Below are 14263 nucleotides of genomic sequence, written 5' to 3'. Positions count from 1 at the left end.
CGGCCGCACGTCCAGAGTTCAGGTTCGAGGCTCAGCCTTCTCTCGTTCTTCGCATCTTCGGTTGTCCTTCCGCCGCGCCGTCTTCGCTTGCTCGACATGCGTGCCTCGGTCGTTGCCGTTCTCGGCGCCGCTTTGGCCACCACGGCTTTCGCCAGCCCGGTTGCCAAGCAGCCGTACATGAAGGACCGCTTCAAGAAGCAGCCCGCGCCCAAGTCGTGGAACACGGACGTCTCGGGCTCGCAGTACCACTCTAGCCTCAACTTGACCGACATCCCCGACACGCCGACCGTTAAGGCGCCGCACAAGAATATCTGGGCGACGCTCAGCACCGACGAGGCGGCCGGCGTTGTTGCGTTCCTCCACAATCAGACAGAGCTCAACCTCACCGCTGCGGCCGATGCTGGCTCGTGGGACAACCTCATCACCGTCATTGACTTGCTGGTGCCGAACAAGACGGTACGCTCACAAGAACTCTGCCCGAACGAATTGGAGCTGACGGTGTTGCACACACCCAGGAATCGCTCGCTTACATGGCTGGCGAGGGACCGGAGCCCGAGCGCTACGCTTACGCCTCAATCATGCACAACTCGTTCGAGGAGCCGTACCTCGAGGACTACATGGTCGGCCCGCTCCCGGTCTCGGACAAGACGACCTACTCTCCCTACGGCTTCCGCACGACGACTGGCTCGTCGCGCATCCGCAACTACGACGCTGACAGCGACCGCACGTCGCCTTGGATGGAGGAGCTCGCCAGCGAGTGCGACGACATTATTACGGAGTTGCTTGGCGCTCCCACTGCCAACTTCTCGCTGTGGGGGATCGATCCGCTGTGGCGTGAGGACGGCAGGATCATCAACTGGGTCGGCTTCTGGTGCGTTGTGCAAAAGCCGCTTCAAATTTGGGACTTTGGGAGGGAACTGACCAGCTGAGTTGCAGGGGTATCCCGGATTCCGTGTTTGACGGCGGCACGCTTCTTCCTCAAGGTCTCTACATGAAGGTGCGACAAGGATTGCTGCAGTCGTGCTGTGTTGCCGGAGTTCTAACAACCAAGCACCGCAGTTTGACATCACGACTCGCGACCCGTCCGAGTGGAAGTTCCTCGGGTTCGTTCCCATCCTCGCCGTCTTCGTGGGGTCCTTCGTACTCACACGCACTTGTCACACAGCTGGCTCCACAACTACGTCTTCTACCCGACTACCGAAGCCTTCCGCGATGCATGGGACAAGGGTCTCATCGAGAAGACGCCTCGCAACGCCGGCATGGACCAGCCGTGGATCGGCACTGACCGCAAGGGCGAGGGTGCGTTGCGTGTTCATCCGAATACCAGACTGCGGCGCAAGCCGCCAGTGCTGCTTCAAGACGAGACGCTTCGGCCTTCCCAAGCTGACATGATCACCCATCTGAATCCCATCTCCCCGGACGTCCGCTGTGTCCGTATCTACCCCGATTGCTCAATGCGCCGTCTCCGTCTTTCTATCCGTTAAACCGCGTGCAGAGCTTCCCTTCGACAATCTCCCGCCGCCTCGTCAGATCGCTCCCGGCGGTCACCGCTTCGCCGTCGACGACGACGAGCAGTACGTAGAGTGGATGGACTTCTCCTTCTACTACTCGTTCCGCCGCGACAGCGGCATTCGTCTCTGGGACATCAAGTACAAGGGCGAGAAGATCGTGCACGAGCTTGGCTTGAACGAGGCGCTTGCACACTGTGCGTTCCTGCCCCTTCACTGCGTCGTGCTACTGTTGACAATGTATCTTACGGGGCTCGCAGACGCCGGCAACGACCCCGTCCAGAGCGGGTGAGCAGATATATTTCGCTCGCTTCGAGATCTCCCTGCCTCTCGAGCCCCTCCGATGGCCCTCCCTGTTGCTGACTCGGTTGACGCTTTGCTACGCCCGCCTTTGCTCTGCGATATACAGTAGTGCGTCAAACCGCAAATGACGGCTCGGAAGAAGACGAGACTGACCCTCTTCATCCTCCCTCCATCTCCCTTCACGCAGTCTCCTACTTGGACTCGTACTACGGTGAATACGCCCGCCTATTCAGCAGGACAACCAGCAGCTGACACAGGACGTGTCTGCGATCCTTTTGCTCCTCCCGCCCTCCCCGATCTTTGCCCGCCCATGTTCCCTTCTTCTTCGATGCGCCGCCGTATGCTAACCTGAGCTGGACAGGGTACGTACAAAGTGTCGCTCTGCCCGGATTCATTGCTCATAGCTGACTCGCGCCATCCCCTCTTTCCAAACTACTCAGCTTCGGTCCCTACGCTTTTGAACTCGTCTCCGGCTTCGACTGCCCGACTTATGCCAAGTATGCCAACGTCACGTACCACTCGCACGAGATCTCGACGATCCACCGCCGCTCGGTTTGCTTCTACGAGCACGACGTCGGCTACCCGATGCAACGCCACACGAACGGCCAGTACACGGCCGTCACGAAGAACATTGCCTTCTCGATGAAGTCGGTCTCGACCATTGGCAACTATGACTACAGTGCGTGCTTTGCCTCCGCACATATAGGCCTTACCCTGACCTTGACTTCTGAAACAGGTTTCATGCAAGCTCTCTCTCTCCGTCATCACGCTGACTCAGCCTCAGACTGACTCGTACACATCAACAGCTACTCGTTCTACCTTGATGGCTCGCTCGGCGTCGAGGTCATGGCTTCCGGCTGTGAGCCCCGCTGCATCCCCAGTTTCTTGCTACTCTCGTCTGAACCCTGCCTTGCCCCCTCAGACATCCAATCGGCCTATGTGGCTAAGAACGGCGATTACGGTTACCAGATTCACGATGGGCTTTCGGGCTCGATGCACGACCATGGTGAGCCTTCTCGGCGCGTGTTCACTGCTCGATTCTCCTCACCAATGCTGACGCTAATTCGTCGGCAGTCCTCAACTGGAAGATGGACGTCGACATCCTCGGCACCGCCAACACCGTCGGCTTCCATACAGTTGAGCCTAAGACGGTCAAGTACGACTGGTCACCCGTCGAGCGCAACACGATGCACGTGGTCCGCTCCGAGCTCACCAACGAGGCCAACTCGACGCTGCACTGGGGCGAGAACGGCAAGACAATGGTGCTCATCTACAACAAGGAGGAGAAGAACAAGTGCGTCGAGGCGAAAGGCCGTTCAACGAAGGGACTTACCATTGTTTCCACCGCAGGTACGGCGAGGACCGCGCTTGGCGCCTCATGCCGCACATCGGTGGTGCTGGCATGTACTCGACGATCCAGAATTCGAGCAACTCGGGTCCTGCCATGAATTTTGCAAAGGCGCCGCTCTACGTGACCCAGCACCACGACAGCGAGTTTGTCTCGGCGCACCCGCAGTCGTCGTACGACCCCTTCAACCCGCTCATTGACTTTGCGGAGTACCTCAACGACGAGAACCTCGAGCAGGAGGAGTGCGTCCTTTTTGTCTTTCCGCTCCTTCCGCCATTCCGGCGCACCGCTGATGGCCTCGAGCTCTTCCCACAACACAGCCTCGTCCTCTGGTTCAACCTCGGCATGCACCACGTCCCGCACGTACGTCAAGCGCCTTCCTTGATTAGACACTTTCGCTGACTTGACCTTCGCAACCTTCCCTCCGTCTGCAGACTGGTGATCTCGCCAATACTGTGCACCAGACAGCCCACGCCGGCATGATCTTCAGCCCGCACAACTACCTGTACAACCAGCCGTCGCAGCAGTCGTCGCAGATGGTCCGCATCAACTACAACACGTCGACGGGCGACTCGTTCGTGACCGAAATGCTCCAGTTCGGCTCGGTCCCGGCAACGGGCTTGTACAATCTCACTGCCGACAATCCCAACTACTGGGAGTACGAGGGCGTACGTGTTTGGTCTTTCCGCTTCGGGTCTTGCGACCTGACTGACCGATTCTGTTACTTCGCAGAGCGCCAACATCCGCAAGCTCCCGTACGACCCGCTCAACCCGTACGACGAGAGTGCGTCTTTCTTTGTGTGTCGGCCTCGTCCGAGGTCAGCAACTCACAGTCCCCTCTTCGCGCCTCACAGCGGGCCCGCGCTAAGCGCGCTCAGCGCTCCCTGCTCGGTCACTGCGACGCAGTCTGAGCAGGTCCCTTCCCCTCGTCCTGCTAGACGCGAAGGAGCCAAAGAACTGGAGGGTTAGACGACGCAAAAGGGTTCTTATCAAGAGGTTTTCTGTTCTTCTGTTTCAGCGTGTTTGCCGTTTCCTCCTCGTGCTGAGCCTTCTCCTTGGACGCCCCGCACCGCTTTGCCATATCAGCTTGCCAGTCACTCGTCAGGACGCGCTCGCACTTGGGAGGGAAGGAAGAAAGAGACTACGCGGCAAGCTGAGCGTGATCTTCACTAGTCCCTCGAGGTCCACGCAAGCGCAACAGCACGAAGCGAAACCATTGTACCGTACAAGCACATACGACAGAGCACTCCTCACTTCTACGCCTCGACAGCCTTGTCCTTCCCCTTGCCCCTCCCGTCCTCGGCCGCGCCCGCGTCCGTCTCGCCCTCTTCCACCGGCTTCTCGACCAGCACGCCGCTCGCGCTCGGGTCCTTCTCTCCCTCGCCGCCCGCGACCGAGCCAGGGACCGCGTAGCCGCCCGCAGCCGATCCGGCCGCGGGTGTGGCCGTCCCTGACGCGGACGGGCTCGCGGCTGCGCCGGCGACGCCGGACGAGGTGGACGACGAGTTCGAACTCTTGAGCTGCCAGGCGGGCAGGCCCGGCGGCCTGATGTTGAATGGGAGCGTAGAGTGCGAGGCTGGCGGCGCGGCGGGCGCGGTGGGAGCGGGAGTTGCGGTCGAAGGAGCGGGAGTGGAGGACGATGGCGAGGACGGGAGCGCGCCAGTCGAGGTAGAGGTAGTGGCGGGCGGGCGGCGCGCGATCAAGAGCGACTTGAGCGACTTGAGCTCGGTTTGCAGGTCGGCCAAACTCGAAGTCTGCGCCGAAGCTTGCTTGTCGAGGAGCTGCATGAGAGCGACCGTGAGTTCAAGTTCTTCCGGACGCGTCACCTTGGGCTGTTCAAGGGACTTGACAAGGTACGCACGCTCGGCAAGCTCTTGACCATGTCGTCGACCTGTCTCCCGACGTTCTTTGCCCACTCATCGCGCTTCTTCTCGCCCTCGCGCATCTCGCTCACCGCACGGCGGACCTCGTCGAGCTCCTTCTCAACGTCGGCCTTTTGCACATCGAGGCTCTGCGCGACGGCGTCGGTCGACTCTTGCAGCGTGCGCAGGAGCGCGGCCGCCTCGTCGTACTTGGCTTCGAGCGCGCGCTGCGACGCCTCGAGGTCGGTTTCGGACGGCGGCTGGAGGTGCGGGACAAGGAACTTCTGCGAGCCGGTTGCACACGGCGTCAGTACGGTGGCGCTCACGGCTTGTCAACGCTCTGCTGTGCCGCCTTGCCCGGTGATAAGGGCTGAGGCACCACATCGAGTGGAAAGTCGGCAACATTCCCAGAAAGCGCGATCACCTCGCGGACACCGACGCAGCTGCCCCATCGCCTAGTGCGAAGCACGCGGGCGCCGCTAGAGGCCATTGAAAGGCAGCTGAAGCGAAAGCGCCGCACCTGGGCCAGCTTGACGGTGAGCCACCCGATGCCGCCGCCGACGACGCCCATGATGAACCAGTCGCGCCAGTCTCGCTGGTACTCTGCGACCATGGCCCCGGGGCCGTACATGCCCGCGCGCGCGCCTGGGCCGCCGGCATAGCGCGTCAACGACGAAGTGGGGCCAGGGTAGCCGCTCGCGCCCGGTCCAGGCGGGGCGGGGCCGGCCTGCTGCAGGGCCTGCTCGATCTCGGGCTGCGAGAGGCCCTTGCTCTCGAGGAAGGCGATGCGCTGCGCGAGCGGCGACGACGCGGTCGAGGGGTCGCGGAGGAACGAGACGGCGCTCTGGAGCAGCTGGGCGCGGTCTGCGCTCGGCGGGGCTGCCGGGCCAGTGAGCGACATTGGGGGCGCAGGTGCTCGAGCTGCACTCGTGCGATGCAGGAAGAAGCGGCGAAGCGAAGTCGAGGCGGCGAGCATCCGGCGCGCGACTTGGCCGGACCGCGCCGGGCGCACCGCAGCCGCCGCACACGAGTCTCTCGCTCTCACGTGCACACAGAGCAGGGTATGGTGGTCGACCTCCGCCAGTTACAACCCGGTCATTCCAGCAACTCTGTACCAGGAGAAACCGAGGGGAGAAAAGAGGAGAGAACGGCAGGGAGATGTGACGGAGAACAAGGGTGAGAAAGAACGGAAGGGAGGACAACACAAAAGCAGGGGGACAAGCGGAGCAGCGCGTAGCCAGGCGAGCACAGGAAGAGCGTCTCGTTGATACCGCTCGAGACGCCCTCCCCACGCGCACATCCTGCCTCGCACCGCCCTGCTCGTCCCGGATCCTCCTCCGCCTCGGCTCGCCCCGTACTCGTCGTCCCGCGTCGCACTTGCTCCTCCTTCGCACCCCACTTCCTCCGGCACAGAAGCCACTGCAACTCCCGTAGCCCCTCCGTTCGCCACGGCTCCAAACGCAAGGGTGAGAGGCGCTTAGATGGTGGTGTCTGCGAGAGAGCACGCGCACAACAAGCAGCTCGTCAGCTCTTGTCCTGCCAGAAAAGGGAGTCACGAAGGAGACGCACCGTAAGGGATGGGGGCAAGGGTTTGCGGCGTGTTGTTCTGGGTCGAGACGGTGCGGCTCTCGCGCGGCGCGACGGGGAGACGCTTGAGGACAACGTGCTCGCCCTTGGCCTTGGCCTCCTTCTTCGCCGCCGCGTTCGACTTGACGCGGTTGAGGAAGTCTGCGAGGGATGGCGGAGTCAGCATGAGGGAAGACACGACAAAGGCGGCGAAACGGGGCGCACCGTCACGGCACTTGGAGTGCTTGACGTGCTCGATGCGGAGGTTGACGCGCTTCTCGAGGTAGCGGTTGCCGACGACCTTGTAGACGATGACGCCGACAGCCGACTTGGTCACGTTGTAGACGATGCCCGTGCGGCCGTGGTAGTACTTGTGGGGCATGCCCTTCTGCTGCGCCGCGTTGGCCTTGATGTCGACAATGTCGCCGACGCGGTACTCCTTGAGGTAGGTCGAGAGGGGGATCTGACCCTTGGTCTTGAAGTCGCGCTTGAACATGTCGCGCGTGCGCGCGCGGAGACCGAACGAGTGAGGCATGGCGGGAGGTTAGGCGGGCTGTGGGGGCGCGCAGGCGCAACGGTCAGCATGCGAGTTCTGAGTGGCCTCGACTGATCCGAGTGCTGTCGAGCAATCCGATGGCGCCACTCGAGACGGCAGGGCGGAGAGAAGCGGCGAGTTGCAGGGAGCTGGAGGACGAGCCGGACGACGAACTCGAGCCGTCGCCCTCGCAAGGTCCGCACATCTGCCCCTGCGCCTTGCAAGCACTGTGCCCACCCGCAGGGCACGGCAGCAAGACGAGCGCGCGAAGAGGCGGCGACCCGACCTCGTCGCTCGAGTGCGGCTCCTCGCCCGTGCGCCCGCCTGCCCGTCCCAAGTCCCGCCCGGCTGCCTCGAGTGCGCCAAACGGGCAGCATGGCCCCCTCCTGCACGTCTGGCACCGTCTCGCCCCCCTGCAAGCGCGCAAAGCCGCCGCGCCGGGGCGGTCCGACTTTGCTCGCAGGCGCCTCGATGGGCCGCGTCTCGACCTCGCGCTCGCTCGAGCGGGTGCGCGCGTGCGTCGTTGAGCTCGTGCACAGAGCTGGGGCGCACAGAGTGGCGGAACGGAGGGCGCAAGCGCTGGCAGAAGGCGGGGGGTTGGGTCGAGGCGAGCTCGAGCAAGCTCGGCGGGGGAGGCGCGGGCGACAACTCACGGGGTGGGCTGCGGGCGGGCAAGGTGCGCGGGTGAGTTCGTGTGCTTGCTGGGAGGCAGGAGAGCGCGACGGACCCGACTGGAGAGGAGGAGAGGGCGGTCAACGACGGCGGCAAAGGGCGAGCGCTCGCTCGGCGCGCGGGCAGGCTGGCGCTGGCGCTGGCGCTACCGCCTGCGCGCGTCTAGTCGCCAACGGCGCTCACTTGCAACCCACTCCCACCCCAGTCACAGCCACTGCCAGCCATGCTCCTCCGGGCATCCCCCGCCCTCCGCGCCGCAGAGGCAGCCGCACCAGCACCCAAAGTCGCGCGCACCCGCCCGCTCCCCGCCCGCAAGCAGCTCCTGTACGCACACCACGCCCACCTCCTCCAGGCCAGCCCGCTCGTCCTCTTCCTCCGCCCGGGCGAGTTCTCCGCCCACGAGTGGCGCCAGATCCGCGCACAGCTCGCCGCCGTCCCCCCGCCTCCTCCGTCTCCTGCACCGCACGCCTCGACCTCGACTGCACCGGCACCGGCACCGGCACCCGCACCCACACCGGCAGACGACGGCCTGCGCCTCACCGTCCTCCGCCCGGGTCTCCTGCCCGCGCTCCTGCGCGACGCCGAGTCGCGTCTCTCCGGGCTCGACCTCGCGCACCTCGCCCAGCCGTCGCACCTCGAGGGCCCGCTCGCCGTCCTGACGGCGTCGTCGCTGCACCCGCCGACGCTCGCGCGCGTCCTCGCGCTCGTGCGCGCCTTTTCGCGCGCGCCCAAGCCCAACGCCCCGCCGCCCGCGCCCGGCGCGCCCGTCGACGAGCGCCTCGCGGTCCTGTCGGCGCTCGTCGAGCGGCAGGCGGCCGACCCCGAGCGCACCGCCGCCGTGTCCAAGCTCCCGCCGCTCGACGTCCTCCGCGCCCAGATCGTCGGCCTCGTGAGCCAGCCCGGGAGCAGGATCACGGGCGTCCTGGCGGCGCGCGCGAGCGACGTTGCGCGCACACTCGAGGGGTTCAAGGTCGGGCTCGAGCAGCAGCAGCAGCCGCAGGGGAGCGACGGCGAGGCAGCGGCACCGCAGTAGCAGGCATAGACACGACGTTGACATTTCGGTCGCAACCAACCGACGTTGGCTTGCTCGTGTGAGGAGGAAAGCGCCGTCTTTCGCTCGATTGCAGGGGGCTTCCTGGTCTCTGCGGTGCCAGTGAGCTCTGTGCTCTACACACTAGCTCAAGCGAGTGCGAAGGTTGTGGCTGTGTGCGAGTCTTCCGCGAGTTGTCGGCTCTCGTCCAGGCGAGCATCGTCTCGTGCAGTGCAGGTTGCCAGTCGAGATTCGTTTCCAAAATCGGTCTGCTCTGTCCGCCAGCTGGCACGCTTGCGCGCACACCGACGTCGGCCAAGTCTTTGTCGTCGCCGTCGGCTGCGGGGGAGATCCGCGCCGCCCCTTGCTCGCTCTCTCGCCCTCTCGCCGCCTCGCTCGAGCTGGCAGGCTGGCTCGATGTACGCCAGTCGACAGATGCCGTCCCCGCAGCAGAACGGGCGGACCCACGAGGGCGAGGATGCGCCCGCCGAACCCCCACCCGTCGGCGACGTCAAAAACGACGACCACTCGCCCTCATCTCGCCCCGCCGACAAGCGATACTTGGTGCAGACGGGCAGCGATTGTACTGTAAAGGAGACGGGGACTGACCGCCGCACTCGCAGGGCTCGCTCCTCTTCGACAAGTCGGTCTCTTCGGCCCCGCCTCTCATCGACTATCGCTCGTCGTCGTCTCTCGACCGAGCCCGCGACCGCCCGCGCTCCGGCTTCTACGATGCCCCCGTCTCGCCGAGCACGACCTTCCCCTCCCCGCCGCTCTCGCCGTCCTCGTCCCGCCGCACTCCCGCTCCCGCTCCTCCCGCCGCCGCGCCCGCCCAGCCGCGCAAGCTCCGCCGCAAGTCGCACGGCTCGCCGCTCTCCTCCCCGCCCGCCTCGCCCCGCACGTCGACCTCGCGCGACCGCCCGATGCCGCCCTCGCCGCAGCAGCTGCAGCCGCGCGCGAAAGCCCCGCCCGCGCGCGCAGTCGTCTCGCCCGCCGCCGACGAGCGCGCGTTCGCGAGCCCGGCGAGGCTGGCACGGAGGCTCGAGGAGGTCGTCGTCGATGAGGACGAGGGAGAGGGACGCGAAGTGGATCTCGAGGTGACGGCGCAGGACCGGCACTACATCTCGCGCATGCTCGTCAAGTGCGTTCTGAGGGCTGCTTCTCCTCGCCAACCTCGCCAACCTCTTCGTACTGACGACCTGGCGTACCTTCTTGTTCCATGTGCGCAGCCTCCAGCTGCAGCACGAGTTCTCCGCCCTGTCGTCCATTGGCACGCTGAGCGCGTACGGCCCGCCCTTTCTCCCGCACGCCAACGGGCCCAACTCGCGCCCTTCGCCCCCGCCGAAACCGCAGCGCACGGGCAGTGCACGCCTGCTCGGCTTGCTCACTGGCGGAGGCGGCGGCGAGGGAAAGGACAAGGACAAGGATGTCCAGTTTGCGGGATACGTTTGGGACAAGAGCAAGGTCGGCGAGAGCCCCGTATGCCAGTACCTCTATTGGAGGTGCGTCTGCTTTCTCCGCAGACCGTTTGAGTGCCAGAATGCGTTACTGATGCGAAAAGTCCAGGTTCCTACGACACATGCCCGGCCTGCGCAGCGCACAGGACAACTACTGGCACGACTGGCAGCAATTCATCGACTCGTTCGCCGAGCGCGACTTGTCAAGTACAGTCGAGCGCGGCGAGGTGACCAAGCGGTTCGTCCGTCCCTCTCTGCCTGCACGTCGTCAAGCGTAACTGACTTAGCTCGTTTCCGCAGCCGCATGCTCTCCTTCGGGATTGTCCGCGTCCTCGGCACCTACGTCTCGGTCGCTCTCCCCGCCGTGCCCGGCCCGTCGGTCCCCGCGCGCCCGAGCACCACCATGATGCGCCAGCTCGACCTGCTCGTGGCCGGCGACATGGACGGGATGGCCCGGGTGCTGCTCGGCGAGCGCGGGGCGGGGGAAGCACCGATGTACAACGCTTGGGTCGCGGTGCTCGAGGCGGAAAGCGGGACCGAGAGAGAGCCGGTACGTTTCGTGTTGAGTGCGTCCAATTGCGCCTGCTCACCTGCTCTCGTCATGGCTTGCAGACCTACCGCGTCCTGTCACGGGTGCTCGTCGCGCCCGACCAGCCGCTCTTTACCTCGACCTACTCGCTCTCTTCCCTCCGCTCGTTCGCCTCGCAACTCGCATCGCTCGACCCGCGCAACAAGCTGCAGCTTCCCCATTTCCCCTCGACCGCTTCGCCCACTCTCCCAGCACTGCAGACATACGTCCGCTGGGTCGTCATCGCGCTCTCGGCCCCTCCGGCCGCGCTCGGCCGCTCGTCCCGCGACGCCGACCTCCTCTCTTCCGCGCGCGGCGCGCTCGAGTCGTTCCTCCTCTCTTCTGGCCCGCTCGGGCCAGGTCCCGAGCTCGAAGAGGCGCGCCGCGCAGAGCAGCGCGTCCGCGAGGCGGATGCCAGGGAGGAGGAGAAGGCGAGCGAGTGGGTCAAGGTCGGCAAGAGGGTCAAGCGGCTCCGGACGACGTGGGTGCGGTACCGCGCTGCGCTCATCCACGGAGGTGCGTCTCCCCCGCCTTTGCTGCGTTTTCTGCGATGCTCGCGACGCTCTGCCGCGAGCCTGGCTGATTCTATCTTGCGCCAACGATGCAGACGAGTTCGACCAGTCGATCGCGCAGGTCAAGAAGCACAGCCGGCTCGACAAGCTTCCCGAGCAGTACCGCGACGCAGAAGAGTGGGCGCGCATCTGGGTCGCCAATGCGCTCCAGTGCGTTCCGCTTCTCGCTTGCCCGGGCGCGCGAGCAGGGCTTTGACGGGCGTCGTGTCTCGCAGCTACATATTTGTCGGCGCCGCGACGGGCCCGGAGATGCTCAACATCCTCCGCAGGTGCGCTCGCTTCGTCTGTGCGCGAGTTTGCAAAGTGTTGACCGGGTCTCGCATCGCAGCTTCCACGAGCTGATCCCGTATGGCGCTATCAGGCTCGGCCTGAACCTCGTGAACCCGACACTGTGCGTCTCTGAGCAATGTCATCTTGACGAGCACTACTGATGAGCGTCCCCATCAGAGCCATTCGGGCTATCGTCCAGCTGGTTCTTGGGCAGCCAGCAGGGCAGCTTTCGCTCTTCCAGCGGTGAGCGCTTTCCGCTTTCTGTACTTCGCGATTGGAGAACGTCAGACTGACAGCCCATCCTGCAGTATCTGGTCTCACGTCTGCAACTCGGCCAACAAGCACCAGCGCAAGCTCATTGAAGAGTTCCGCAAAAAGCTCGGCAACGAGTCGATCTGCGACGCGCTGCGTGCGCACGTGCAGGAGGGCTACGTTGGAAGGCAGAAGACGAAGCAGGCTGCGCGTGCGCTGCGTCTCTTCGCCGTTCACAGCTTGTGCGCGACGCTGACGCTGTGTCTTGGCAACAGTCGACCGCGACGAAGACATCGTCCTGACCATCCTGCGCGAGCGCGGCACTCCGGCCGAGTACGATCTCGTTGCAGGGTGGCACAGCGAGTTTGAGCGCGCGCTCGAGCACGAGAGCCTGCTCAAGGCCGAAAAGAGGGCGACGAACGGTGCAGCGCGGTCCAAGGGCGCCGAGAAGTTTGCCGAGCTGAAGGAGCTGCTAGCGTGAGCTGCTGATTATGGACTCCAGCCCTACTTCAAACCCGTTGCTTACTCTGTTGGCTGTGCCTTCTCAACTTGCAGTGCCTACTACCGTTTCCGCGATCGCGAGCAGGTCCTCGCTATCGCCTTGGAGGCCAACACGCCGCGCCTTCTGCACGCGTCCATCGCAGTCTTTTACTCGACGGTGCACGCCGTCGCCAACGCGAGCAAGCTCTCGGACCGCGTCGGCGACCTCCAGGCTTTCCTGGACGACTTGGTCAAGACGTGCGAAGGCGGCAAGACCGGTGCGCTCGGTTCCAATCATCGAGATGCTGGCAGAGCGGCTGACATCGTGGTCCCTGTTTGCGCAGAACCGTCCGACTTCATCGCTTTGGCAGGTCGACATGACCAAAGTCTCTACTACTTTGTTCACGAGCTGGCACGTTTCCCATGGCTCTTCTCAATGCATGCGAATGCGACGGACTGACCTGCTTTTCGCACTGTAGGCCTCGGCGGGCGACTTGCTCGATCCCCTTCTTAATTGGGCCCGCAGCGGTCTCCGATTCCTCCGCAGCGGCGTTCCCTCCTCCGCATCCTCTCGCCCTTCTGCCAAGCGCGCTGGGGTCGACGTCGATGCGCTCCTCGCATCACTACCTTCCCGCGGTCCTGAGTCGCCCGCCGGAGCCAGCAAGGAGAGCCAACCACCTACCGCCGCTGCGCCCTCGTCTGCCCCGTCGCAGGAGTCAGTCCTGCGCGAAGCCCGAGCTTTCGCACGCTGGACGGCGCTCAAGAAGACGCAGCACGACCTCGACCTGCGCGTCGACCTCTTGCTGGCGTCATCACCCTCCCCGCCTGCGTGGGTCTCGCAGCTCTCGAAGCGCACCCTCTGGCACGACTACCTCGAAACGCTCCCACCGCCACTCGTACGTGCATGCGAGGCCGCTGCGAAGCAGCAGCACGAGCAGGCGAAGCGTACCGGGCCAGGCGGCGACCTAGAGTGGGCGTGTTGGTGGGCCGAGCGCGAAACGCACGGCGCTGCGGGCCGGGACGGCGTCGTCGTCGCGCACCGTGAGAGTGCGAAGGAGGCGGTCGCCAAGGGCCACGGGGCAAGCGACGACGGGAGGAAGAGCAAAATGAAGCGGCACGGGAGCAGCGGGATCAGCACTCCCAGGAGCCCGGCTGACTCGCCGGTGCCTGTTGCGGTCGGCGAGCTCAAGGTCAGGCTCGCCGTGCCCACGCCGCAGAGCGAGGCGACGAGGGGATTGCTCGGAGGATACATCGCGCAGCTCCGCGAAGCGCTGAGCGAGGCGCGGCGTAAGGAGATCAAGTAGATGCAGCATGCACTCATGTAGCCGTATGCATTGACAGAGGAATGGCAGGCGTGTCAGCCAGAAGGCAGAGGTAAAGCCGAGACAAAGAGAGTCAGGAGCACAATGCCCGACGCGATATTGGCGATCAGGGCGAACGCTCAAGAGATGAACGGGGAGGTCCTCGCTTCGTCATGGGGAGGGCCTCGGAAGGTGTGTACCGCAAAGAAAGAGGTGGGCGCGAAGAGGACGAGGCGGATGAGAAGGTCAGTTCGCAGTTGCTCGAATCTGAATCGCAGTCTGGAGCGAAGTCAACACGGCTTGACGAGGGCCAGTCACTGTAAAGCGCATGTTCTAGACGAAGGGAGCGGAAGCTCGCTCGCCTGACCGCCGTAGGTGTGGAGGACGCCGCCGACCACGGAGTAGACGAGGAGCTGAAGGAACTGCATCAAAGCAATCGACTTCCTGAAGTCTGTGGGCTTCTTCATTTCTGGCATCAGGTCAGGACAGCCATAGCCTGCCCATACGCAAACACGCAGTTCGTGATGGCACCGATGCAG

At 64.5% G+C, this 14263-nt stretch overlaps 5 protein-coding genes across 5 annotated transcripts; 3 read left to right on the top strand and 2 right to left on the bottom strand.

The window, feature by feature from the left end:
- Window positions 1-96: 96 nt before the first annotated feature.
- JCM10292_002953 (uncharacterized protein) lies at window positions 97-4027 on the top strand (the record flags this gene model as incomplete). Its single annotated transcript, XM_076650385.1, has 16 exons — window positions 97-456; window positions 516-871; window positions 937-997; window positions 1060-1103; window positions 1166-1299; window positions 1496-1705; window positions 1769-1796; window positions 2252-2494; window positions 2618-2670; window positions 2734-2817; window positions 2886-3105; window positions 3162-3401; window positions 3480-3522; window positions 3594-3827; window positions 3892-3943; window positions 4014-4027. The coding sequence occupies 16 exons, from the start codon at window positions 97-99 to the stop codon at window positions 4025-4027; spliced, it is 2376 nt and encodes a 791-aa protein (XP_076504028.1).
- A 388-nt stretch (window positions 4028-4415) lies between these two features.
- PEX14 (Pex14p) lies at window positions 4416-5922 on the bottom strand (the record flags this gene model as incomplete). The annotated part of the gene is made up of 3 exons (XM_076650384.1): window positions 4416-4940; window positions 5021-5305; window positions 5542-5922. 3 exons carry the CDS (start codon window positions 5920-5922, stop codon window positions 4416-4418), a joined length of 1191 nt encoding a protein of 396 aa, XP_076504027.1.
- A 576-nt stretch (window positions 5923-6498) lies between these two features.
- JCM10292_002951 (uncharacterized protein) lies at window positions 6499-7122 on the bottom strand (the record flags this gene model as incomplete). Its single annotated transcript, XM_076650383.1, has 3 exons — window positions 6499-6512; window positions 6591-6749; window positions 6813-7122. The coding sequence occupies 3 exons, from the start codon at window positions 7120-7122 to the stop codon at window positions 6499-6501; spliced, it is 483 nt and encodes a 160-aa protein (XP_076504026.1).
- Window positions 7123-8017: 895 nt separating this feature from the next.
- JCM10292_002950 (uncharacterized protein) lies at window positions 8018-8827 on the top strand (the record flags this gene model as incomplete). The annotated part of the gene is made up of 1 exon (XM_076650382.1): window positions 8018-8827. The coding sequence occupies one exon, from the start codon at window positions 8018-8020 to the stop codon at window positions 8825-8827; it is 810 nt and encodes a 269-aa protein (XP_076504025.1).
- A 414-nt stretch (window positions 8828-9241) lies between these two features.
- Window positions 9242-13727, top strand: JCM10292_002949 (uncharacterized protein; the record flags this gene model as incomplete). The annotated part of the gene is made up of 15 exons (XM_076650381.1): window positions 9242-9388; window positions 9448-9965; window positions 10054-10326; window positions 10391-10519; window positions 10582-10831; window positions 10894-11365; window positions 11457-11571; window positions 11637-11690; window positions 11750-11812; window positions 11869-11934; window positions 12000-12154; window positions 12219-12420; window positions 12499-12701; window positions 12768-12835; window positions 12903-13727. 15 exons carry the CDS (start codon window positions 9242-9244, stop codon window positions 13725-13727), a joined length of 3540 nt encoding a protein of 1179 aa, XP_076504024.1.
- Between the last annotated feature and the right edge of the window lie 536 nt (window positions 13728-14263).

This window comes from Rhodotorula paludigena, assembly GCF_050403205.1.
Source record: "Rhodotorula paludigena JCM10292 DNA, Rt_paludigena_JCM10292v1_ctg35, whole genome shotgun sequence".
Lineage (NCBI taxonomy): Eukaryota > Fungi > Basidiomycota > Microbotryomycetes > Sporidiobolales > Sporidiobolaceae > Rhodotorula > Rhodotorula paludigena.
Note: the sequence above shows the minus strand (reverse complement) of the source record. Positions and strands in the feature narration are given on the sequence as shown.